At 37.3% G+C, this 26,030-nt stretch overlaps 2 protein-coding genes across 4 annotated transcripts in view; one reads left to right on the top strand and one right to left on the bottom strand.

Moving 5' to 3' along the window:
- TBCA (tubulin folding cofactor A) overlaps window positions 1-26,030 on the bottom strand; it is a 530,652-nt gene that overhangs the window by 280,102 nt on the left and 224,520 nt on the right. The gene's annotated exons all lie outside the window — the stretch shown is intronic.
- Window positions 1,098-25,088, top strand: AGGF1 (angiogenic factor with G-patch and FHA domains 1). Of its 3 annotated transcripts, none has more exons than XM_068177506.1 (14): window positions 1,098-1,309; window positions 2,342-2,438; window positions 2,905-3,149; window positions 3,827-3,973; window positions 6,234-6,422; window positions 15,029-15,380; window positions 16,760-16,871; window positions 18,136-18,187; window positions 20,177-20,278; window positions 20,631-20,796; window positions 21,043-21,125; window positions 22,119-22,246; window positions 23,078-23,177; window positions 23,991-25,088. In XM_068177506.1, exons 1-14 carry the CDS (start codon window positions 1,136-1,138, stop codon window positions 24,189-24,191), a joined length of 2,148 nt encoding a protein of 715 aa, XP_068033607.1. In that variant the 5' UTR covers window positions 1,098-1,135; the 3' UTR covers window positions 24,192-25,088. The 3 variants fall into 3 exon arrangements, with proteins under 3 accessions (XP_068033607.1, XP_068033609.1, XP_068033608.1); XM_068177508.1 differs by lacking the exon at window positions 15,029-15,380 and adding an exon at window positions 10,617-10,687 and having other exon boundaries at window positions 16,761-16,871; XM_068177507.1 differs by having other exon boundaries at window positions 1,099-1,309; window positions 2,905-3,110.

Here is a 26,030-nt window from a genome sequence, read left to right as displayed (position 1 = left end):
TGTATTGCATAGTTTATTAAAAACTGAGAAGCACTGTGGTCATCAGAAACAAAGCACACTTTAAATAAAAAGCCTACGAGGTTAAGTTTGGAAAATTATTAAACTGTGATGGGGCTCAGGGGGAAAGCCTGAGGACCTTCTGCCTCTTCTAGAAATCTCAGGAACAGAAATTTATCCAGGGCTGCAGTAGTGCAGCTCTCAGCACTGACTCTGAATGATGTCTAAATGGCTCCAACTGAAACAGCGTCCAGACGCGGCAATTTCTAAGCCGGTGTGGTTTGCCACACTGTTGACTGAGAAATCTCAAGAAGCATCCCCCTCCCCACTCTAAAGTAACACACACGCAAAAATAACCCTCAAACAAAAAAGGTGATGGTGGAGGCCGGTAACGGACTTCGAGCACGTTCGAGCACCGCCCCGCCTTTGGGGGGGTGCTGTTCATCTTCATCTTGTCCCCGACACTGCCGCTGTACCACGAGCAGCACCGCCCGCCCCAGCTCCCGGTGACGGCTCGGCCCCGCCCCGTACAGGCCTGAGCCCGAGCCCGCCCCCGAGCCCGCCCCCGGGCCCGCCCCGGCCCGAGCCCGAGCCCGCCTCCGGGCCCGCCTCCGGGCCCGCTCCGCCCCGCTCCTCCCATCTGCCGCGCCGCCGGCCCCGCCCCTGGCCCCGCCCCTGGCCCCGCCCCCGGGCCCGCCCCCGGGCCCGCCCCCGGGCCCGCCCCTGGCCCCGCCCCCGGGCCCGCCCCCGGGCCCGCCCCCGGGCCCGCCCCCGGGCCCGCTCCGCCCCGCTCCGCCCCGCTCCTCCCGTCCCGCCGCGCCACCGGCCCCGCCCCCGCCGCGGCCCTTTCCCGCGCGCACGCGCACTCCCGCGCGCGCCTCTTCCGGCTGCTCCCCCGTCTCCGGGCCCCGCGCCGCGCTCCTGCCCCGCGGGACGCACCCTCGCGCGCCGCGCGGGACAGCTCTCGGTGTGGTGCGGCGGCGCGCGCCCCGCGACGCTTCCTGCCCTCGCGCCCGGCGGGCGCCATGGCCATGGCCGTGGCCGGGGCCGGGCCCGGCGGGCGGCGCCGCGCGGGCGCTGTGGGGCGGGCTGCGGGCGGGCGCTGAGCCGCGGCGCAGGGGCGGGCGGGCGGCCGGCCATGGCCTCCTCACCGGGCGCTGAGAGCTGGGCGGACCCGGGCGAGCAGGTGGCGGCGTTGCAGGCGGAACTGGGCGCGTGCCGCGCGCAGCTGGAGCGGGCGCGGCGGCGGCTGCGGCGCACCCAGCGCCTGTACCGCCGGGAGCGGGAGAGCAGCGAGGCGCTCAGGAGGCAGGTAGGGCCCCCCGCCCCGGATACCACGGCCTCTGACCCTTCCGCCCCCCCAGGGCTGGGCGGCACGGAACACCCGCGGCCGCCACCCCCCCGACCGGGTGCTGCTCGGCCCGGTCTCCGCTTTTCCCCCCATCCCGATGCGCCCGTTCCACACGGTCCCTCAGCTCCCGGAGCCCGCCAGGCTCTCCTGGCCTGCGAGGGGCCAGAGCAAGTTTGAGGTTTCGAGTCAGAGCTTGGTGGTGAGAACGGTAAAGCCTTCTTTATCACAGGGTTAGATTTTCAGTCAGAAGGAAAAATTACATGCAGCAGAGGGAAAGAAGTTTATTGAGCGAAGTGTGAGGTAAAGGAAGAGTGGCAAAACTTCTCTGTGAATGCCTGTGGCAAAAGAGAGTAATTTAGGGGAGCCCTCATCGCGGTGTACAGCTTCCCTGTGAGGGGAGGCAGGCGGGCAGCACTGATCTCTCTGGCAAGAACCCGAGGGAACGGTCTCAAGTTGAGTCAGGGGCATTTTAGATTCAATATTAGGAAAAGGTTCTTCACACAGGGGATACTTGGGCAATGGAAGTTTCTGCAGAGAAGTGGTCACAGCACCAGCCTGACAGAGCTCAAGGAGCATTTGGACAATGCTCTCAGGCACATGGTGTGACTCTTGTAGTGTCCTGTGCAGGGCTGAGAATTGGACTTGGTGATCCTGGTGAGTTCCTGCTAGTTCAGAACTTTCTGTGCTTTGTAAATACCGCAGTCGTCACTACAGAACAGTGATCATTGCTTGAAATCCAACTTTACAGGGTGGGCATTTAGGAATAACCTCAATTTTAAGTTTCTCTGCTCCTTTGTGAGCAGAAATTATGTGTTTCTTTATGCCAGCCAGATAAGTACAAAATTATCTCCTGACAAATCACTTGAAACATCTGTGATGCCATTATGTTTTATATGTGGAATTATGGAATGCAAAATAGGCTGACTCTCTTTTCTGAGATGGCAGACCACTAAAAAGCAGTAATGTGTTTTTAACATGCAATTTTTCTTTCAGGTAGAAGAACTCGCTAAAGAAATCCATAATAAAAAGGAGAAAGATACGTCTAGTGTAGAAGTACAGACAGAGGACTGTGCTGCATGGTCACAAGCAGGTAGAGAGGGTGGTGACTGTTTAAATAGGGATGTAGAACACTATCTTAGTTTGAAAATGTTGCAATATAGAATACATTTCAGGTCTGTATCCTTTTCTGAATTAAATTAGAAACCTGATACTATCTTTCAGACAGTTTCCTATTTATTCAAAGCATTAATTCAGGATAAAATGTAGCATGGACTAGCAGAATTCATGCCATTGTAATTTGTTACATAGTAATCTCATGTTGCAAGCATACAGCGTTACCAATTTTTGAAGTATGTGAAAACAAGACATAATTTGTTCAGTAGGATTAGAATAAATTCAGAGTAGGAGCACTACTTAATATTTGATTTTCATTAGACTGCTTACTTGCGTAAATTTCCAGTTTAAGATTTAGCATCCTTAAACTGCATTAGTAAAATACTGCCTTGCTAATTTATGCATTTTCAACTTTTTTTTCTCTTCCCTTTCTCCCCTGGCAGATTATTACTACTATGAAAATTATTACAGTCAGACTGATACTCAAGATTGTGCATCTGAGCTACCAGTGCAGCACAGTCATGGGAATGAAGGCACTGAGCATAATTCCACAGAGGAATCGGATGCAGGTGTTAATATTCCACTGAGGAAGGATAGCACCAAAGCTATTGAAGGTGGAGAAGAGGAAAATTTCATCCAGAATTCACAGGTTTTTGGACTGTCTGGAGTTTTACCAGTTTTGAAATCAGTACTCTGTTAACATTCCATCTAAAAGATGTACTTGCAGTCCTGAGAGCTTTATACAAAATTATTTTTTTGTGATGGTCTAGTGCTGATAATACCCTTGTACTTCAAAACTAGTTCTTTTTGTAGTATGTTCCGAGTGGAGCACCCTCTTAGTTTTGTGTCTTGGAGTTTGAGAGTTTTTGTGAAAAGGCATATATATCCTGCATAGCCTGGAAGCAGGATCATTTATATCAAAAGAGTATGTCCAATATATCCATGCTGATTTTCATAAATCGTGCTTTTTATTTTTTCTTCCATTGACATAAGGAAACAAGACACAAGGAGAAGAACATGGGTGGTGGGGTTTCTTTGTTTATTTTGTGGTGGGTTGGTTTTCTTCCCTGCAGTCCAGCCTTCTCTTAGGTCTCTCAGTTAACTAAGTTTTTGTGTTAGCATTTAGCAACTGAAATGGAACAGAGGGCAGAAATCTGTCTTAGGAATGCTCTGAAAGATGTTTCCTGCGTGTATATTTGATGTGAGTCACTTTTGAGTAAAGCTCGGGAAAAACTAAAGACACGGGCTGAAGTCTTGGTCCTGTTGAAATCAGTAGGAGTTTACTAGTAAACCACAGCCAGATTTATGCCTTCTGAAACGGTCCAAGTTCATAGAGCACTTATCTTTCTTACTTTCTGTTATCAGGAGACAGAAGAAACTTCAGTTCAAGAAGGTTCTCTGGCAGAGAGCTTGAGAGCTGCTGCAGAGGCTGCTGTTTCACAAACTGGATTTATATATGATGAAAATACAGGATTGTATTATGACCATAGCACTGGATTCTACTACAATTCAGTAAGGATCATTTCCAAAATCTTTGGAATTTTCTGCATATTGCAAAAGTTTTGTTAGTAAAAGCTGATGAGCAAAGAACTAAGGTCCAAGCTGATCTTAAGTTTTGAAAAACAGGATCCTGAAAATGAATAGTGTTAAAAATTTGTTAATTAGTTTTTTAATTATTTCAGTCAAAGATAGCAGACTAGGCTATTAAAATATAGATTTTAATTCTGGTTTTTTGATATCTCATAGGTCCCTAAGTTATTTGGCATTGTACAAATTTTATGCTATAAAGCTGATCTGTAACACTTTCAAACTTAAAGACTTGGGCTTAAAGATGTCTTGTTTAGGAAAAGACATATTTCTGAAGTAAGTCAGTTGCTTCTCCACAGTGAAAAGAGTATTGGGAGAAAATACACAAAATGTTTGTGCTTTTACTTAAGTACTGTTAGCAACTAGTTTGATTCTAGAGGAAAAGAAAACACTTCTTTTAGAAGTGTTAGAAGGATTAGATGATGGGTCAGAATTTCTTAATAGTTACTTTTTGCTATAGATTTTCATATAGTTTTTGCAAAGGTTTTCTTTTTGTCCTATGAGGTGTGTTTGTATACATATACAGATCTGTGGATAGACATGTATACACTGTACTGCACTGAGAACAGAGTTTGTTTGCAGTGTTATATTCAACTCAACTGTAAAAAATGCATGAGGTACACAACTGTTTGTTTTCAGGATGCTTCTGGACTTAATTTTTAAGGTCTTAAAGGATACCATTGGTTTTGACGTTGTTCGTGGATATAGTTATACATAAATGTTTGGGCCTATAGATTACAGTTTATGGTAGAATTATCCAAAATAATATCTTTTCTTGGTACATAAATGTTCTGAATTACAGGAAATGTTCTTGCATTGTGTTTGCTGGCAAAGTTCTGATGATGGGGCCAGGGGATGCAGAGGTAGCCTCTCTGAGAGGAGGCAGGGGCTGCCTGGACATGGCTGATTCCACTGCAGGGCACAGCCCAGCCATTAGAGGAGCTGGTGGTGCCTATCTGAAACCAGTGTACGAAGGGGCATAACTCTGCACAATGGGAGTCTATGTGGGGGAGTAAGTGTGAAAAATAACCGTGTGAACACCAGGGGAAAAGAAGAACAGGAGGAGGTTCTCCAAGCACCAGAGCAGGCAATTTCCTGCAATCTATAGAGCAGACCACGTGGAAGCTACTCATATTACAGTCCATAGAGGATCCCACACAGAAGCAGCTCCTTATGATGACTTTTTTGCCTACCTAAAAACAGAGACCAGACTAAATTAAGGAAATAAAAAGCAGTTATATTTATTGAAGGGCCCTCAGGTACATTTAGGGTAGACAAAGCCTCCCCAGGGGCTACATCCAAAAAATGGACAACAGATCACAGGTTTTTATACTTACATAAGTTTGGTCCATTTGCATTTTGGGGTTTAATCTTCCAATTGCAATTTCAGGTAATGAAGTAATTTACCCCAGGTTTGCTCCCCACGACTCACTTCTGTTTACATTTCTCAGGGCCTGAGACAGTGAGTTGCCCTTGATTCCCAGGCCTGGAGAGGAATTGTTTTGTCTGATCAAAATGGGAAAGCAGTAGCTAACACTTTATTTGGAGTTTAGAGTTATATACTAAAGAATTGCAAGATTACAAATACATGAAAAATACAAAAGCTAAAATCCTAAGGCATCACTTAGGGGACTGGAGAGCCCATGCCAGAGCTCAGAGCACATCACCCTGGTAAGAGCTGCGGCCTGTGGAGGACCCATGCTTGAAGCAGTTCTTGAAGGTCCCATGCTGGGCATGGGAGAAGTAGCAGCAGAGAGGGACTTCTCATTAACTGATCTCAGCCCCTCTACTCCTCATTTCCCTGTACCACTTGCGTGGAAGAAGACGGAGATAAGCCGGGAATGAAGTGGTACCACCGAGCTTGTGAAAAAAAGGAGACTGGGAGAGATGTTTTTAATTTGATCCTTATCATCCAGCTGTATTTTAGCTATTTCCAAGTCGAATCTGGCTTGCCCATAGTAGTGACTTTGGTCTCTTGACCCATGAGCTTTCCATCTTTACCAGTCTTGTTGAGGAGGAGAGTTGACAGAGTGGTTGGATGGGCATCTGGTAGCCATCCAGGATCAAGCCACCACAGTTCTTTCATTTTATCAAAATTCAAATGTGATTCTTTATTAATCAGATGTTTCTTTCAACAGTATATTTATTGAAGTGATGATAACATTGTTCTTGATTTCTTATAAAGGAAAACCAACTGTATTATGACCCAGCAACTGGAATTTATTACTACTGTGACGTGGAAAGCGGCCGATACCAGTTTCATTCACGAGTGGATCTGCAGTCCTACCAGGCCTCTGGTACTAAGCATACCAAGGATAAAAAGGGGAAAAAGAAGAGAAAAGAAGCAGAGTGGATTGCTGCAGATGAGTATAAGGTAACCTCAGAACTGATAGACAGAAAATGCAAAATCTGTTGGGTTTTTGTCCATGATGCAATTTACAGGCTGTGGGGCTTGGCTTTATGCAGAGAATGTATGCTTTATTTTTTTAACTATTTAAACATAGTTAAACTATATAAAGCATGTGTATAGTTGCAGACGTGTAGTTAGTGTTCAAATAACTTTCCCACTGAGTGATTAAGGATGTAACTTTTAACTTGGATCCCCTCAATTTTTCAATATTTTTTTTAATACTACCCAGCTGTAAAGGAGTCTAAAACTGAGTGTCAGTGAAGTTTTTTGAAGAGCAGGCACACTAGAATGAATTCAGTTGTGGGCTGGATTTACATCAGAAATTCAGTGGCAATGTCTTGGGTTTGGGATTTTGGATTGTGATTTGGTGTTTGGTGATTTGGTTTTTGTTTGGTTGGGTTTTTTCAGATTTGCATTATGAACCAAAAAAATTTAAATTTTGGAAATACACTCATACACAATCCTTTCTCTGTGACTGCATTAATCTGTGTAGTCCTTTGCCATTTTACTTGGTCACCAGTTTTGGATTGGTGGTTTTGAAGTTCTATTTCTTTGCATATTATGCTCTCCTGTTGATACTTGCTCACTGTATTTTCATTGTCGTTATTGTGAGGATAAGCTGTACGTCTGAATAAATGCCCATTGTAATTAATATGTACTAAAATTTTTCTAAATGCTAAGAAAGCATGCCATGTTGTGTGCTGTCTTGAAAAACATTACTGACTTCTAAACACCAAGAAGTACTAACACAGCTGTTAAACCTCAGGAAGCATTTCCATTATAAACACTCTTACTGATGTTGAGTTCTATTCTGTCAATTTGTTTTATTATTTTATGATACAATGTAATATATTGATATCTCTAGTTTGAGTTTTTCTTGGTTTGCATTCTTCAAAGCTTTTGCCTTAACCATTACATAGTTTCATTACATAGGCCTCAGACATGCAGATTTGTTAAAATCTGAAATAATAACATTACTGTCCAGATACCTGTACATAATAGTCATATAACATCAGTACACAGTGAAAAAATTTAATCAGGAGTGAGGTCATTTGAAAGACTTGAAAATGGAAACTATTTACATTAAGAAAAAGTGTAATTAAGTTAAATGGATAGTGGTTGTTGACTGATTACACATTTTATAATCAAATTGTGGATCATGCAGGAATTTCTACTCCTTGAGGAAACTTCAAGTGAGCCCTTCCATTTGGAAAGCTTGATCTGGGTACTTGGCAACACTAAGCATAATGATTCTTGAGACTTGAAAGAAGAGAGCTAATGTAGTGGAAGTGCAGTTTTACTAGCAGCCAGGTTCTGGGCCTTCTCTGTGCAAATGCTGAATTAGCATTCTGCCACTCTCAAAAGGCATTGGTCAATACAGAACTTTATCCATCATGTGTCAGGAAAGAATCGTGAAAAGGATTTTAGGAATAGGAGTAAGTTTTTATCATAAACTGATTAATAGGCCTCTTAAATTTAGTTCTGTGGTGAACTGTTACCTAAACCAACAAACGTGTTTATAAAAGTTCCAAGTCATGTATAGCTCTGACCTATCAAATAATGTTGACTACATTTTAGACTCCCATCAGTCTGCTTCTGTGATCTGATTATACTAGAAACAGAGGTTTGTCTTAAGCTTACTTTATACCAGTGTTTTTGTTTAGATAGTCTTGTTAACAGATCTTTTCTGTGAACTTCCACAGTCACAAGGTAGGAGGTAAACATCCTTTTTTTTTCTTGTCTGTTTTATTGATGGTGAACTGAGTACTTTGCTTTATTTGTAAATTAATTTGTTTGACTGACAAGGTAACAGGTAAAACATTTAAAGTATACTGTAGTACACAGATACTGTTAAAGTATACTGTAGTACACAGATCTTTTCTTCTGTAAATAGGGAGTGAAGGTCTATGTCAAAGAAATAATCATGCTCTTTATTTTTTTAAACAAAAACAGGAAGAATTCAAAGTGAAACATAGAACACTCTCCATTTTAAACTTCAAAAATAAAATAATGCCTTTATGTTAGTGAACTTCTTTGTAAATGCACAGCTGGATTTAGAAGAAAAACTTACTTATATAATTTACATAGCTGAGTTAAAACATTTTTTTATTCTACTGTTGTTATTAATCACTTAAAAAGTCCATGTTATATTAATATAAAAGATTAAGATTTCCTAGAATAAAAGACAGTGTTTTTCTGTTATAAAATTGGAAAATTAGTTTATAAGCTGCACAGTCAAATGCATAGATGCGTGGTATTTTTTGGCAGTGTGATTGTTGCCTAATTTAGTCTTGTACTGGCAAAGGCACTAATTAGTTCGTGGTAGAATAAAACTAAAAACATCTGGTTTTAAGTAGGACTTTGTAGTTGAAGCATTGTATATTGAAATGCTTTTCTCCAAACTTACTGCACAGCCTTATCGCTTTTCTTTCCCTGAACGCTGTTTAAAATATTGAAGTTTATGACTATGCTTTTGAAGACTAGTACCTCATTACTGCTTTTCCCAATCAATTATTAAATTGTGCTGCTAGCCTGAAAAATGGTCCCAACATTGCCTCATTTCTTGACCAAAGTAGGTTTTACTTGTCTTTCTTTTTCTACAGATGGTACAGGTAGGAGAAGGGTTTGGTTTAATGCCTGGGCTGTGGACCACTAGTGTTAAGAAAGCAGGATGTTCTTCTGGAACATGTCATTCACTCCCTGAACTTTATAATTCTTGGGTGCAGCTGAGGTGATGTATAAGAATATTCATGTAAAGCAAGGGAAGACAGCAGTACTTACAGAATCATACCAATTTTTTCTCTCTTTTACAGTTAGAGGAATTAATGTAAACAAATATTTATAGATATTTATAATATCTTAAAAATTATCATAAGCAAGAAATAAGGAAATTTAACAGTTATGTGTGTAGATTATCAAGCATATATTTCTAGGTAGATGGTATTAATAAGCAATGACTTTTACCAAAATTGCATGTGATTTTTGAATGACTTAATATAAACCAAATTTAATACCTTTTTTGTTTAAAAAACTAATGTAATTGGAATGATCCATTAACTTTCTGTTTCTGGTCACAGGAGGGTTTTTTGTTGTGGTTTAGTTTCTGTCTATTGTGAGGAAGTTCATGTACTCAGCTATCTTACATACAGTATTTATTTGTAAATAGGAAACTAGGATACTTAACTACAGAAACGGCGTGTTGTCAAAAATATTGTAGCATTCTAAAAAATACTCCATAATTCTGAGAATGTAAACAAAAAAATTATTATGTTAAAATATTATTGCATTTTTAAAAAGGTGAATAACCCTTTGAAAGATAAGAAAATACTCATAATGTTGGCTAATATAAATGTAATTCTCATTGTAAAAAACAGTGGAGAGGAAATCATGTGCTTACTATCATCTGTAAATGTTCCTAATTAATACAATAACTTTCCTTTGAGATATCCTTGCTTTTCAGTCGCAAACTGAAACTATATTACAAATTGTTTTCTTTTGACTTGTGAAACAAAATATGCCGTCTCTACTTGCTTACTTGTAATTGAGAATCAGGATTTTTTTTTTGCCAGGATGAAGTCTTACCCTCTGTGTAGGTCATATAAAAGCATGGGTAGAATACCTTTAGTTCTGGTATCTTTTTGTAGGGGTAGGTCATAAAAAAGGTGGAACAAGAAACATGGTATTTTCTTCTGTACAAGAAAAACCTTTAAATAAGTAAATTTGAAAAGGTTTAATTTTTTTTTTAAAAAGTGACATAAGTGATAATAGGATTCCTGGCCCAATATTAAGATCCAGGGCTTCCATACAGTTTGGAGAATAGACTGTGTGCAGTAGTGATCCTGCAGTTCTACTTGCTGCACTGGGGCTGTTAGAAATACATAGCAAAATTTAAAAGAATTGTTCTGACACTGCCATTTTTTTCCATAAATTATTTTTAATTTTTTTTTCAATTTTCAAACTACCACCTACTAAATTTTATTTCAGTGTGGTACTCAAAATTAACTTCTACCATATTCTTTTCCATTATAGATTCATCATAGGTACTGCTGTAGGAGAGGCAAGGCATAGTAGTGTTTCCCATAGAACTCTTGAAGCAGTGACTTTTACTTTTGTTATCACATGTAGTTTACTTTTTGCTGATATTCATCCCATCTTTAGGTACGTCAGTTGACAGAAACCATGGCTAATCTGAAGATTTCTTCTGTTGGATTGACAGCTTCTGGTAAAGAGTTGAGACAACAAACACACATTAGTCCATGGATGTTTACCTTTAACCTTAATATTTTTATTAAAGAAAAAAGAATATCTAGTAATTTGTGTTTAGATACATTTTTTCCTAAAGGAATTAATAAATTTTTTAAAGCTATTTAATCAAAATCCATTCACCTGCGAAGTAGCTTGAAATAGATTTTAAATACTTTGTAAGTAACATCTGAAGAAAACTTTGATGCTATTCTAGAATATTTGGGAAGAGAAGTATTTAGCATCCCTGTATAACATAAAGGGTCTGGAGTAAAGAAACTACTCATTCTTTAGGTACGGTTATTAAATATAGAACTGTCCACCACCAGTGTATAAAATGGTTCCTATATGCTGTAGGAAGAGGGGTTTTTTTCTGGTATTTAATTAGATTTTTTTGCACTGGAAAATTGTATAGGGTGGATGACAGTAACTGAAGTGCTTGTGGAATGATTTTAGCACATGAAAGGTTAGTCATTTGAGTGAAAGAGTTATTTTTAAGTGTTTGAAAATATTTCTTTAGTAAAATAATGAATTTCAGATTAAGATTTCAAATTGGGTGTCAGTGCTAAAGGTGTACAATTCAGTCCTGTAGAATAGTGTGGAGAACAAATGAATCTGTTAAATCACCTACTGGACTTCTAGCAGACCAAACAACAGGCTACACATTTAAGAAAAGTTGTATTTGTCTATATTTCTCTGCTTTGTATAAAATAAATTCAGAAAAAATAATTTAAACAGTGCAGTTCTTAGACTTGAGCTAATTATGCTCACAATAGAAAGTTCTTGTGTATGGGGATGCTGAAGAATTGCATGAACATGCATGTTGGTCAGCCATAGTACAGAAAAATTGAAGTTCTGAAAGACAGAATGTCTTGCTCTGTAACAGTAAAGCAAAAAGTATAGTTAAATGCTTAAAATACTTTGAAATTTTCATTGAAAACAATGATTATATATATATTTTCTAAGTAGGACAGTCTGCATTTCAAAAGGTCATTGTGATCAGTAGTTTACGGCATATTCTCTATAAAGTAAAACCATCAGTTCCACTCACATCAGCATGTTTTGTTATTATAAGATTAGTCCTCATGGGATACATAAATACCCTGATTTCAAAGTACTTTTGGCTGACTTTGTCAGGGATGCAGAAATATGAACCAATTCAACTCTGTAGTTAAAAAATAGTTTATTATCTGTCAGATTGATCGCACCTCTCAGCTCCAGCTTAGTGAGAAAAATCCCAGAGATCATGTGGTAATACCCAGTAGATATAAAGTTTTTCAAACCTGGATCACATTGAGTCTTGTCTAACTCATGACTGTTGGTGTCAGTCTAGATGTATTGGGCAAAGCAACAATGAAAAAATGCATGTATATGAAAAAATACCATGGTGTAAAAAATGGTTATAATGAGCATCTACATTGTGTCTTGTGGCATGAGTTTGGGATGAAGAGTTAGGTAGTCATTGAGAAATTAAGTACATTGCTAGAATTTATTGCATTTTTCAGGGTACACTAGTACCCTAAAAACCATGCTACATGTGTTCTGTGTAAGTATTGGTAGTCAGCCATGGTTCTCCAGCCAGCAACTGAGCCCCAGACAGCTGCTCACTCACTCTGCCAGCAGCAGGACTGGGAGGAGAATTGGAAGGACAGGAGTAGGAAAACCCGTGGATTGAGATATAGCCACATGCGCGAACAAAAGAAAAAGCAAGAAATTAATTCACTGCTTCCCTGCCTGGGCAGGCAGGTGTTCAGCCATCCCCAGAAAAGCAGGGCTCCAGCTCAGGTAATGGTGACAAAGGCCAAACTCTCAACATTCCTCCTGCTTTCTTGTCCCTCCCTGAGCATTTATTGGTAAGCATGATGCCACAGAGTATGGGATACCCTGTGTACAGTTGGGATCAGCTATATAGGCTGTGTCTTGCTTCCAGCTCTTTGTGCACTCCCATCCTCCTTGCTGGTGGAGTGGTGCCAGAAGTAGAACTTGGTTTGTGTAAGCGCTGCTGAGCAACAAATTAAAAAAAATCTCTGTATTATCAGCCACATCTTCAACACAAATCCAAATCACAGCCCTACACTTGGCACTGTGAATAAAATTAGCTTTACCCCAGCCAAAACCAGTACATAGTCATACATAATGGAAAAGGATTTCTGCAACACACATGCTTAATGTTTATACACTTTGTCCAATATGTATTTTAATACAGAGCCATGAAATCATGAAGTGCTCAAAATCCATATTCAGTTTTAAAATCCTTTATTTCGTACAAGGTTTTGTAAATGTGAAGACTGCATTTTTATCAGCACTTAACTATTTAGGTTATTTGCTTTCTTAACAGTTGAATGCAGCAATTGTGAAAAAAATATAGAAACTGAGAAGAGGCTTAATGGTCATATTGGCAAAATCATAGAATGAATGTGTGTGTGGAATTCTTGATCTATTTATAAGACTGTTTTTAAAAATTCCTGTTTTCAATACAGAGCCAAGAGTCTACTCTTTAGTGGCCAGGCTTTGAAACAGCACCTTTTTACTTTCTAGTTTAAAATATCTGAAATTATGCCAAAAATGGAATATCACAGGGTTCACTGCGGAGTTGAGTGGTTGGAGCCTTGTACTTGAGCATCAGTGCATCACAGTCATGTCTTGTTTTGCCTTGCTTGTGATTTGAGCAGATGATGTAGTTTCTTTGTTTTCAGATTAGATTAGAATACCCTGAGCTACTTTGTTAGTCTATACTATTAAAGAAGTAATATGTTTTAGAGTGCAGAAGACCTTGGTATGTTTGGTATCAATCTAATATCCATACCAAACATAAATATAGACAAAGGCAAACACACTGAAAAATTTTACTCGTAAAAGGAAAAATCAGATTTTCCAAAAATATTTCTAATGAAATTAATGTGTTTGAAATGTCTAAAATGTGTAGGCTTATTTGTGGCAGGACTGCTACATTTTTTGTTTAAAATAAACAACATTACACAGTGACCTTGCTATCCTGTTCCTTTCTATCCAAGAACTTAGGGGATTCAGAGAGGAGGGCTGGTGCATTATAGAGAAACCCTGAACAAACCAATAGTCTTTCAGTTAAAGCATAAAAACCTTTTTAAAAAACGCTGGTTTTACCTGAGAACCTGCTGTCTTAGTGAAGGTAAGACCTGCTGTCTTAGTGTGTTTCAGAGGTACACTCTCCTATCCAACAGCTGAGAGGAATTCTTATGTTTGTCATAATCTTTGCCACTGATGCGTTTTTACAATTCTGAAAGTGCTTTAATTTCCATGATAACAATATTCACATTATTTCATTTATCTTGAGATGGAAATGCACAGAAAAAGGTCAGGGATGTATTTTTTTCCTGTTGTGTTGCAATATTTGATACAATTAAGGCAACTGAATGCATTTAATTACTCTGAACTCAAAATGGCACATAATTTCATCTGCAATTTTATTTATCTTTTGAAGCTACTTCAATTCTTTCTCTATTTTCTCTTTTTTTCCTTTTTTTTTTTTTAACATAGTTGTCAAGCTGCTAGATTGAGAATTACATTTTCAAGGTACTCTGGCAAAATGAATATGAAACTTTAGATTTCTCAGTTAAAAAATATTTTTTTTTATTTCTGCTGATTAAATAAGTGGAAGTGGAAGAACCTGTAATGATCCAGTCTGTCTGATATTTAGTAGAGAAATTGAGAAACTTTTTGCAGTAGAAAATCAATTTTTAATAGAACTGTTTCACATAGCATAAGTTAAGCTTGTACTCTCTATCTGCTGTCTTGATTAAAGGCTCTGTTAAAGATGTGGTTTTGAAAGCAGGAAGAACAGGTCTATAGTTAAACCATGAGTGAGCATTCTAGATATTCTGGACTCTGGTAATAAAAAAAGAAGACAAAAACAGGAGGAAGATAAAATGAAGATCAGTTAAAGACCTTCTAAGCAAGTTGCAAGAATTGAATAAGAGAGAGACAGAAATGAGTGTCATAAAAGCAAAATAGGAAAATATTCAAAGTGATGTTGTACAAGTTTGAAAATGAGGACAAGATTCTAAAGTTTCTAATAATTTCTAAAGTGTGAGATAAGAGTGACATTTAGAAGAGGAGGGCAGTCACACTTTCCCAAATAGAAGATGGTCTCAGTCAAATCTAACAGGATGTGAAAATATTTTTACTGAAATGTAAAAGTTCTGCTGACTGTATGTGTAAAACTTTCTGGAAATAAACTATTTCTTAATAATTCTAAAAATAATTCTTCCTAAGTGAAGAATTTACTTCCAGGCTATTCTTTAGAAAAGCTCAATCTGTAAAGACTGTAACATTGTATAACTCCCCTCCAGGATTTGGACACAGAAGAGCAGAAATCATCTAACACTCTGAATTGCTTTTCCACCACCGAGCAAGTAAGTTCTACTGAAGAAGATGAGTCTCTAAATGTAAGAAAGAAGAGTAAAATGGACAAAAAACCACTAAACAGTCTAACAGCCAAAGAATCCATTTCTGCAGATGGTATAAATTCACATTTGCACAAAAGTACACCAGCCGCTGCAGCATATACAGATGACAGTAGAACAGCAGACACAGAGAGTGAACCAGAAGAAGGTGAAATTACAGATTCTGAGAGTGAAACCTGCAGTGAGGAGGAATTAACAAGTGAAGAAACTGGTGATTCAGAATACTCAGAAAATGAAGGTGAATTATTGTGGATTATATATCGTATTACTGTATTTTTCCAGAAGCCTGTTAAAAAAACCTGTTTGGATAATTTAAAAAAATATAAAAAAGCATGTGAGATACTTTGAAAATGTGCTATGTTACCAGCATTTCTTTCCTTCTCTTCACTTGTACAAAAGTAAGTAGTAGTGTTTTTATAAAAGCTGTTACTGATGTAACATCTGTGCTTTTGTAGAAAACTCAGGGATTGCAAAAATTTGGTTTGATTGAAAATAGGAGTTCTAGACCAGTAATTCACAGTAATGCTGTGTACTGACTCTCTTAAATTAATATACAGTATTTTTGATACTGTTTGTAAACAGTCATGTGCAATTGAATGCAAGATAGGTCTACTGTGGTGAAAAGCAGCATGGAGTAGTCATTACTAGTTGAAATCCTATTTTGTATATATTCCAGTGGCAAATTTTGAGAAATGGATATAGACAGGAAATCTGTATACTGTTTTATACCAAAGTGTTCTGCTAGGTCCTTAAAAAACAAAAAAAATTAAGGTAACCTGTGAAAAGTTTGATGCAGCCAGTCAGAACTATGTATGTGCAAAGGATATTCCAAATCACAGAATTAAATACAACCCATAGAAACCTGTATTGTGGCCTGTGCCCTGCTCACAGTTTATTGTCAGTTTGTTTCTTATGTTTTCATTATTTTACTTAACAACTCAGATTGTAGGTGATTAATGCTAACAAAAATGTGCTTGCTACCATAAGGCTTTCAGACTAAATCGTCTTAACATCTAATTTGGCAGTAAAAGTACAGAATTCATACAGCAGTCAGAATATAGTATCTTAATGGATAATCAGGCAAAAAAGCATATGCATCTGTAGGTTCTGTCTATTATTTTCCCTCATCCGTGTTGATGAATAGCATTCCTAAGAGAAAAAAAACAGTAAAAATACATTTGACATAGAAATTGACAGATACAAAGTTTGATATGCAGTAGGTCTGAGATGTGAACAAAAAGGTGCTGCCTTTTCTCAAAGTAAAATTGCTTTCTAATCTGTAAAAATTAATGATCCATAAATTTATAATATACTAATAAATTTTGTGAATGTATATATATTTTACTGCTGTAACTAAAGAGTTGTCCGCATGTAAACCAGAATTAGGAAAACATTTGTAATACTTTGATGTGCAGTCAGAAAGCCTTTGAAACAACAATCTCATCAAAGTTTTCTCTCAGATGTTGTTACAAATTTCTTTTTATGAAAGTTGTATATTATTCAGGCAGGTAATGGATGAATGTTTTTCAGTTTTTTGAAAACTATGGACTATAAAGTTAAAACTGTAATGTGTTGGTAGTAATGGTGGTGGTGATTTTTTTTTCTATATAATTATAGATGAAGAAAAGATCTGGCCTCCTTGTATCAGAGTAATTGTAATAAGATCACCAGTTCTGCAGACTGGGTCACTTTATATTATCACTGCTGTGAAACCTGCTACAATTGGAAGGTAAAACTGAATGAAATTTTATATATATGTGTGTATATATATATATATATCTAAGTACCTATTTGCAAGCTGTGGAAAGCACTTAGGATTGCTTGTCTCTGCTCTTCATGCTTGTCTTCCTAGCCCACAGCAGTTGTGAGGTACTCTGAGTTTGGTTATACCACAGTAAGAAATTCTAGTCAGTTCACATAACAACATGATGTCATGATAATGTAACAGCATACACACTTTTTGCAGCTCACCAGACCTGAATAGTTAATGATAATTTGATGTTGTGACTGAGCTCTAGTGGCAGCATAGCTGCAATCCCTTCTTTGAAAACTTGTGTCCTAGAAAGTAAGTAAATTTTGTCCCATGCCACTGAAGTACTTTTATTTTCAGAAATGGAAGAACACCCTTCAGAAATCCAGGATCACTAGGAAGCATATCCTAGACTTCCTCACACTTTCAAATTTCAGTAGGGTTTGTTCATTGGCTTTAGATAATGAGCTGGTTTGTGCTAGATTGTATGCATTCTTAAGAGTTCTAAACCTGGTTTGTTCATTGTGGATGATGAATTTAATGATGATGTAAAGCTTTCTTCAATGCTTACTTGAAAACTTCACCCTGGAAAGGCTGTTTCTGTTTAATACTGATAGACATGTTTTGATTTGCTCTTAAAGGTTGAGTCAATATATGTGAAGATGAACAGACAGCTCTACTTTGAGTTTGCATATAGGTCTTTTACTAGCTGCATTGCTTATTAATCCCTTAAGAAGTATAAGAATCCAATACACAAATCCCTTCTTCCTACTACACTGTTTTGAAAACAAAAAATGCAAACAAACCAAAACTCATCCTGTACAGATTACTATTTGTTTACTTGTATTACCTGCCTAAACCAACCAAGAGTTCAACTGCACCATGGAAGACAAACACCAAGATACACTAAAGAGCCTGAAGGTTGCAGAGTTCATACTGTTATTTAAAGGCATTGCATGACATTTCAGATAGAAATATCAGGTTTATAGATAAGAATTTAATGGTAAAATTTGATCATTTATTAATCATCTGCTTTGTATCATTTATACAAATGACAGAAGGGACCTGACAGAAGTCTTTACATTATGTATACAGCAACACAATGTTTTGTATCTGTAGAAAATTGCTAATAGCTTAGAAGAGAAATATGGTATTACAGTACAACTGAAATATACCTCTCATAAGCCACCTATAAAACCTATTTGTACTTTGTTGTGATTTGTATATCAACTTGCCTTTCCAGAGAAAAAGATGTTGGACACACGCTTCAGATTCCTGAAGTTGGAGTCAGTAAGGTAACTCTTGTTCATGTCTGCTGAAAGGTAGATCAGAAGACATAAATGTATGAATAAAGCTTTAGATTTTTTGGCCTTAAATTTGGGACATTGTGTTAATTTTTTGAAAGAACTTTCGGAATGAGATATGGTTTTAGACAGACTTGAATTTAGAAAAAAGGAAAACATACACTGAATGGGAACTTAACACAAATAACAGTGTGTTTTCAAAGTCTTTTGAGTCTTTAATTTCATAGTTATTGAACTTGAGGACAAACCCTGTTAAGTACTAATGGTATATAAAATTCTGATGTCAGATAGTAAGAATTTCTTTACCAAGTAATGCAATCCTTGCAGTTACGCTCGGAGCAAAAGGGTTTATTTTATTTTCTTTCAAGAAACTATGGAAATTATGTTGAGGGAGATTGAAAAATTAACAGAATTCCTTTCAGTGATTGAGTGGAAATTTTTGTTATAAATTCTGTGCTTTGTTTTGCTCAATACTTTAACACAGACCCTAAATACGGCACTCCTAATAAAATAAAACTGTAGATTGACAAAGTTGTGTCATCCAAACAAAAAGTTTGGTTAAAAAAAAATCTAAAAATGCAAGTATCTCATGAAACACACTTTACTATGTGTATTTTAAAAGCCAGTTCTCATTAATCAGCTGCTGTATTTCATACTGAATAATTTCTAGAGTAAATATTTCCCTGCTATTAATAACTTTTTCAGGCATGTGTTTGAAACTGGGCAAATAATGAAGTCAAAAGTTTTGTTTTTCTGTAATGTTACCATTTTAGTACTTCACAGGTACTGACAGTTTATATAAGAAGTTACTTCACTTTTCAGATAAAGAATCAAAGGTGAAAAGATAAATTACATATCTGCAGAAATAAAAAGTTATGTACTAGTTTGTTTTCCTCACTATTCTTACTTTTTTGCTATGGTCAGCTTTGGTGTTTACTTTTCTTGAGTGGAAAGTGAGATTTAAAAAAATGCCACACTCTGCAGATTTAGCCTCTTTAGAAGAAGTTTTAGTTATATTCAGTAAAGCAGAAGTAGAAAATAAAATGTCTGTTGAATGAACTGGTCAGTGTGCATCATTATGGGAGTGTTCCATGTAGTAAGAAATGCTAGCCAATCTTCAATTTTTTTTTTTTTTAACTGAAAACAGCAAATACAATTGCTTTAAACTGTCAAATTTGAAACAGTCACTTCTCAACAGCCACTTCTCTAGATTTACTGGAATTTTTTTACTGGGTTTTTACTGGAAGTTTTAGTAGGTTGGAGAAGTTGGTACTTTGGGTTGTTCAGTGACCTTTTTTGGAGGTAGTGCATATCTTTATGAATTTGGCCAGGAGTTGCACTTTTTCTGGTCTGTGGGAGCAATATCTATACAGAACTGCAACAAGACCAAAAAAAAGAAAAAACACCAAAAAAGCCCACCACATTATTAGTCTCAATATCAGAAAGGAGATAAACAGCAAAAGATTGGTACTGATTGTGTCCTACTTATTAAGATGCCGGAGAAGGTGAGTTATATGAAAGTTACAAAAGTATGGCATTTAGGGAATTATTCAGATATGAAAGACCAAGAAATGGGAAGCAGAATTAGACCTTTTTTTAAGATGAGAGTGCTATAAAATATCTTAAGAGCAAAAAGCCTATTATTTAGAAGAACAGTTAAGAAGGCTATATTACTGAATCTTGCAGTTCTTTAAGTAAAGCATACTTGACACATTGGAAAATATAGCTGTCCAGTACTGAATCAGCTTATGAACAAAATCATTACATTAACTGTATACATTAGTTCATGCTGTTGTGGCCCATTTATTTACATTTCACAAGAATGAAATCATAAAATGTGAAAACTTTATTAACTTAGAGTACCAGAGCCACTCCTTTTAAAGCTCTCAAAATATATTTTGAAATCTTACTGTAAAATAACATTTAAATTGTGAAGTATTCACTTAACAAGAACATTTAACTTACGCTTCTATTTGCCAGTTTCATGCAGAAGTGTATTTTGACCACGATTTGCAAAATTATGTTCTTGTGGATCAAGGCAGTCAGAATGGAACAGTTGTTAATGGAAATCAGATTCTCCAGGTGAGTACCTACTGTTTTAGTGCTCTATATATTGCAGAAAATTAATCTTCTGGTCATTTCAAATGTTTTATGTCAAATCACTTACAATGCCATTGTATGTCTTCTTTCATACATTTATGCCTGCCTTGGTTCCCTTCTGATTTTAGGGCCACTTGGAGTACTTAATGTTTGGCTATACTAGGAAAAATCCATTATGGTTACAGTTGCTAGAGTGAAATACCCACTGTAGTTAAACAGTTGCCTACATTTGTGACACCAAACTGAACTACTGGGTTGTAAGCAGTGTGCATGAAATGAGAGTTCCTGTCCTTCATGAGTTTTTAACTTGCCTGCTAAAACTTTTGTTTGCTAGCCTAAAACAAAATGTGATCCCTACATCCTGGAGCATGGAGATGAGGTGAAGATTGGCGAAACTGTGCTTTCTTTTCATATTCACCCCGGCGGTGATACTTGTGATGGATGTGAACCAGGACAAGTTAGAGCACATCTTCGCCTGGACAAGAAAAAAGAGTCTTCTGGTTAGTCATATTATCACAGGATACATCTTTTATTATGGCTGTTTACTTTATAAAAAATAATAATTAGTTCAGTTTTCATATAATTTTCTTGTCAGCTGGGAATAGTTACACATAATGACGTATTTTCTTCTTGGTATATATGTCTACATATAATAATGTCAGAACAAAAATTCTTTCATTTATTTTATAATTCAAAACATTGCTACATTAGTAATTACAAATTCAATCTTGTGTTCTTCATTTTAGTTTGTCCAGCACTTAGCAAAGAAGAGAGAGAGCTAGTCAGAAGAAAAGCATTAAAACAAATACGGGTAAAATATGGTTTACAGGTGAGTTTACAGTAGAAGTTGATTAAGTTTCTGTAATCTTGTGGCTCTTATCTTTTTTTTAAGTACTTTGTGATTCCTATTTTAAGCTGTAGACTTTGTTGAATAAGGGAAGTTTTCAAATGCCTGGCTTGTCTTTTGTAACTTAGCCTGGTTTTCTCTTGTACCCTAAATAATTATTCTTTAGAAACCTCTGTGAAGAAAGATGATGGTAAGTTCCATTGAAAATTAGAAAGAAGATCCTTTCAAAGTGTACAAGATTCCTCATCCTTTTAAGATTTTGCAAGACGCTTCTGTTTTTATTTCTGTAGATTAAGTTTTCACTGAATTGTAATCCTGTCTTTCATTTGGAAAGGAAACATAATGAGCAACTGAAAAAATTATGGAAGGAAATGGGAATTTTTTCAGGTTTTAAAGTCCATAGAATAGGCAATATAATATATATGTATTCAAATGACTTCTGTTGTAGAGATAATTTTAACATGCAGCTGCTTTCAGCATTTGTACTAAGTATTCATGTAGAAAATAGAATGCCATCGTTTCTATAAAATTCTTCAGGTACCAAAATAATACAGATACAGAATCTGTAAACATACTTAATTCTGTCATTTATTCTGAAAAAAAGTAGTTGCTGAGGAGCAGGCTAAATGGTTATATAAAAAGCCAGTGGCATATCCACATGGTTTTCTGTTCAATATAGAGAGATTGACTCTTCATATCAAGAGAAGATTCAAGATAATCTGTTATTTTATTTACATCTTCTGAGAAATTACTGAATTGGCAATGTTACATGATGATGGCAGTAATATGGTTTACAAGGTGTGCCTGTAAGCTAAGAAAATACCAAGTGAGGACTGCAGGTTTTGTTACAAGATATAGAATTAATAAAAAAGGCTGAAGCTCTCATACTTTTTGAGGGAAAAAGGGAAGTTAACAAAAATAAAGAATTTAAATCCCAGTCTCTTTGTCTTGATGCAATTAAATCTGCTTGGAAAGAACACAGAATATGAAGACAACAAGGCAGTGAAAAATCCAAAGTACAAAGACAGAGCAGGAAAACGCAGAGAGACTGTTGGAAGTGAAGGAACCTTCCAGAGAGATGACATTTCAGCTTCTGTTCATATGTAAGTTGGGGGTGGGGGAAAGTATCCCCCATGTCCTTCTCTTGTGAATCTTAAATGATCATGAAATAAGTATCATTTTGTTACTAGCATGCAGTTTGTTAAATTACAAATTACTTGTATATATTGTATTAGGAGAGCTAGAAAATTTTAAACTTTCCACACTTCCAATTGCACGTGCTTTTATTTATTAACTCATCAACTTTATATAAAAATATATGGAAGGTGAAGAGTTAAGGATGGCAGTAAGGACACTTATTTCCTTACCAACTCAAAAATATAAAGAACTCCCCAGCTACACTAGTAACATCTTCAACAGTGTCTGTTTTTCAAGTGGCTCAATTTTTATTTTTCCTATTCAGTCCCAATAATAGTACACGTGCAGATTTTTCACTTGCAGCTTCTCTCACTATCAGTCCAGCCACTCATAGGACATGCATTCACATACCTCTCAAATGACCCTTGATGTTCCTTCAGTTGTTAGTTTGCCTCTGTAGCTGTAGTTGGCTTTTTTTTTAAGAAGCATGAACATGTAGATGCATGTAAATTAATAAAAGGAAGTGTGAGATGATTAAATAGGTGCAGTAGGATGCAATACCGCTTTTTCTGTATTGTAATCCATACCCTCCCACCCATGATGCATCTTTTAACTCCTAAAGCAAGCAAGTAGTTCAGGAGTTTTAAGAAAACTGATACTGACCTGAGGCTTGTTCTTCTGGATAGCTCTTGATGGACTGATTCCTGATTTCTATATGTATGTACATTTCTGTTGTTCAGTATTTGAAAGCATACTCTTAACTCTTGCTTATCAGTTATCTTAAACTTTCTTCACAGTGAAATCAGCAATAGCAACAAAGGACATAAAATGCTGGAGAAGATGGGATGGAAGAAGGGGGAAGGTCTGGGAAAGGATGGTGGTGGCATGAAGGATCCGGTAGGTCTTTCTGGTTTTCACTTGAAACAAAATAATAGGAACGTATTTGAAGTGAAAAGTATCTAATTGTATGCAACTATTCACTTGAAACTTAGAAAAACCCTGGTTAAGAAGGAACAATCTCAATAGAACTAATCTCAAAATATTTTTTCTTTGACTAATGGGGTAATTTGAAATTTTTCAGTAGTGTTGTCGCTTCACTACACTGTGTTCACTAGGAAACTAAGCAAAGGAGGACAGACAGCTTCTAGCCACTGAATAATACCATATTTGAAAACGAAGTCTGGAGAAAAATTTGAATAATTTAGGTGATGTGATTTGAAGATTGGTTTAGGGTAGATTTCTTTCTCAGAGGCTGATGTAGCACAAAAGTCAAGCTGGATGATGGGCATTGAGAGAGGAAAAGCTGGCAGAAGTCACTGTAGACAGCAAGTTGTGGGCCTCTGTGGCAGCCACGTTAGCCCCATTTTTGTCACCAGAGATGTGCTGTCTTTTGTCAGTAGTGCTGCTCAGAACCACACCATACCCTGTGTTGTCAAACTAGCCAGCATAGGGATCTTATGCTGCTCACTCGGTGTGGTGTATTTCACAGTAATTTTTGTGGCAGGGGTCATTATTCAGGACTCTAGATCATAGTTCCAGAAGTGGTGATGTGGCACATCATTTTCATGGTACTGTTCATCATCTAGGTGTTTTAGAAGAAGAAAGAGAAGTGCTTGGGTAGAGGGGGTGAAATGTATATTAGAAAACCAGAATTTGTACTTTTTAGAATACCTAACTTGCAATTACAATAATATTTCATGTATTTGACAGATCCAACTGGAATTACATCAGAAGCATGCAGGTTTAGGTACTAGGAGACCAGCCTCAATTGAAGATGTTCAACTTGTCCAGAGCAAGAATAAAAAGAACTGGGATAAAGCAAGAGAGAGGTTTGCTGAAAACTTCCAAGACCCTAAATCACAAAGGGATACAGCTAAGAGTACACTTTGGGTTAGAGGGACTGTAGACTGAAGTATCTAGTCCCACAGCAAGGTAATTCCTGAATATAAATAGTAGGGAGAGAATTTATTTTTATTCTTTTTGCTTTTGCTAAAGCAGGATTTCAGTTATATATAAAATACAGTTGTGGAAAAACTTATTCAAGATTAACTCTGTTATGTTAATTGGTTTTCTGTAGTCTTCATGCTTTTATACACATTTTCAATACGATATGAATGGAGTTTAGAGGGATATTCAAATTTAACTACTTGAAAATTATTTTCATCAGAAACAGGAATCTTCCATTGTGTTTCTACACTTCACAGAAAGTTACGCAAAACATCTGTTAAATATGATACCTTTAACACTTGAACAGTGGTTTAAAATCAAGATGAAAAAATAAATCCCCCAGATCCCTAGTAAAAAAAGTACCATATTGCTGTTTCTTCATGTTTACCATGAAGTGCTCAACAAGAGGCACACCACTCTTAAATTCATACAGTTTAGTACCAGCTACATGTCTCAGCAGACATTTGGCAAAAGAAAAGGGGAAAAAGGCTTGTTTTTAAATGATTCATCATTACTGTTCAAAAATACCATACTCCATGAAATAAACTACCAGCATTAGTGAAGAAAACAATGTTCAGAGACGGCTTGTAGCAAAATTTTCTTCTGTGAAGAACTTGTTTGAGATTTGTTTAGTAAATCTGTATCATGCCTTTAAAAGAGGAGGTATGTTTAGAAAACTGCTGTCTGTTTGTATTTATTAACTTCTTTGTCTGATACATCCATTGCTGGCAATGGAGTTTATGCCAGAAAAAAACATCACAAATAAGTGATTTTTGATGGGGAAGGATTTCCAAACTGAAGCTAAAAGATTGGTATTTATTGACTGTTCCTAAACACAATAAATCACTGTCAATTTAAGAAGCGTGCTTCTTCAAGCTATCTTGTCCATATGTTGGATAGGACTGCTCTTCTAAAATGAGTAAAACTTAATCCCACTTTGTTCAAGTTGGAGTTCTGATACTTGTCCAAGGAAACATGGTAGTCTCGCCATCCTACCAGATCATGCACACAACTGTGAAGCACTGAGGAGTAAAAGCAAAACAAGTTACCAGCCATTTGTCTTATTCTAGACACATACAGTATAAAGCAAAAGGTCCAGTCTATTATTTCAATCATGAAACTCAGCCAGGTTTACAACCTGAGGCACACCTTACTTCTGCAGACAGAGGTGAAGATGAAATTATCTGCACACAATACATGAAGCACCATAACTAAAATGAGGTCACTGTTTGCCCTTGTAAGCACTTAGTTTTCTACTGATTTAGTGACAGACATGTATTATTGCTGTTGCAATAATATACAAGTATTGCTGTATTATGTACTTTGCTGTTGTGTTCCTTTTTATTGGCAATTTCACATTTTTAGAGGCCTTTTCTACCTGTGAAAAAATGTTGTTTTGTAAGTTCTGTTCTGTACTTGTTAAGTTTTAGTTCACCATTTATCTAAAAACCTCTTCCTGCTGGCAGGAGGAAAAAGCCCCTGTTTGCTAAAAGAATGTTTTTGCCTTTTTTTACTTCTGTAGTCTGCAGAGTAAATCAAACTATAAATGTTAATGTGGTGTGAGTAGGAACTGTAACTTTCCCCCTCCCCAGTTATTCAAGTGTAACAGCTCTAAGAACAGTGAATCAACAGTTTTGCATTTTATGAAGTTTTTGAAGTAAGACATCATTTGTCTTCTGTGAGAGGTATGGTCTCATGCAGTCAAGACTGCTTTCAGAACTGCAACTTCCTCTTTCAGCAGTTCCATACAAAGGACTGAAGCTTAGTCTTGGTTCAGTGTTGTTGTGACAAATCCTATTCTCT

Source organism: Anomalospiza imberbis, chromosome Z (assembly GCF_031753505.1).
Source record: "Anomalospiza imberbis isolate Cuckoo-Finch-1a 21T00152 chromosome Z, ASM3175350v1, whole genome shotgun sequence".
In the NCBI taxonomy this organism is placed as follows: domain Eukaryota; kingdom Metazoa; phylum Chordata; class Aves; order Passeriformes; family Viduidae; genus Anomalospiza; species Anomalospiza imberbis.
Note: the sequence above shows the minus strand (reverse complement) of the source record. Positions and strands in the feature narration are given on the sequence as shown.

Bases quoted from the DNA above. Each gene is read 5' to 3' on its own strand.
- AGGF1 (XM_068177506.1), top strand. From the start codon at position 1,136: ATGGCCTCCTCACCGGGCGCTGAGAGCTGGGCGGACCCGGGCGAGCAG. The intron at 18,188-20,176 runs GTAACTCTTGTT...TCTATTTGCCAG, and splicing joins CTGAAGTTGGAGTCAGTAAG to TTTCATGCAGAAGTGTATTT. The intron at 22,247-23,077 runs GTAAGTTGGGGG...CTTTCTTCACAG, and splicing joins ATTTCAGCTTCTGTTCATAT to TGAAATCAGCAATAGCAACA.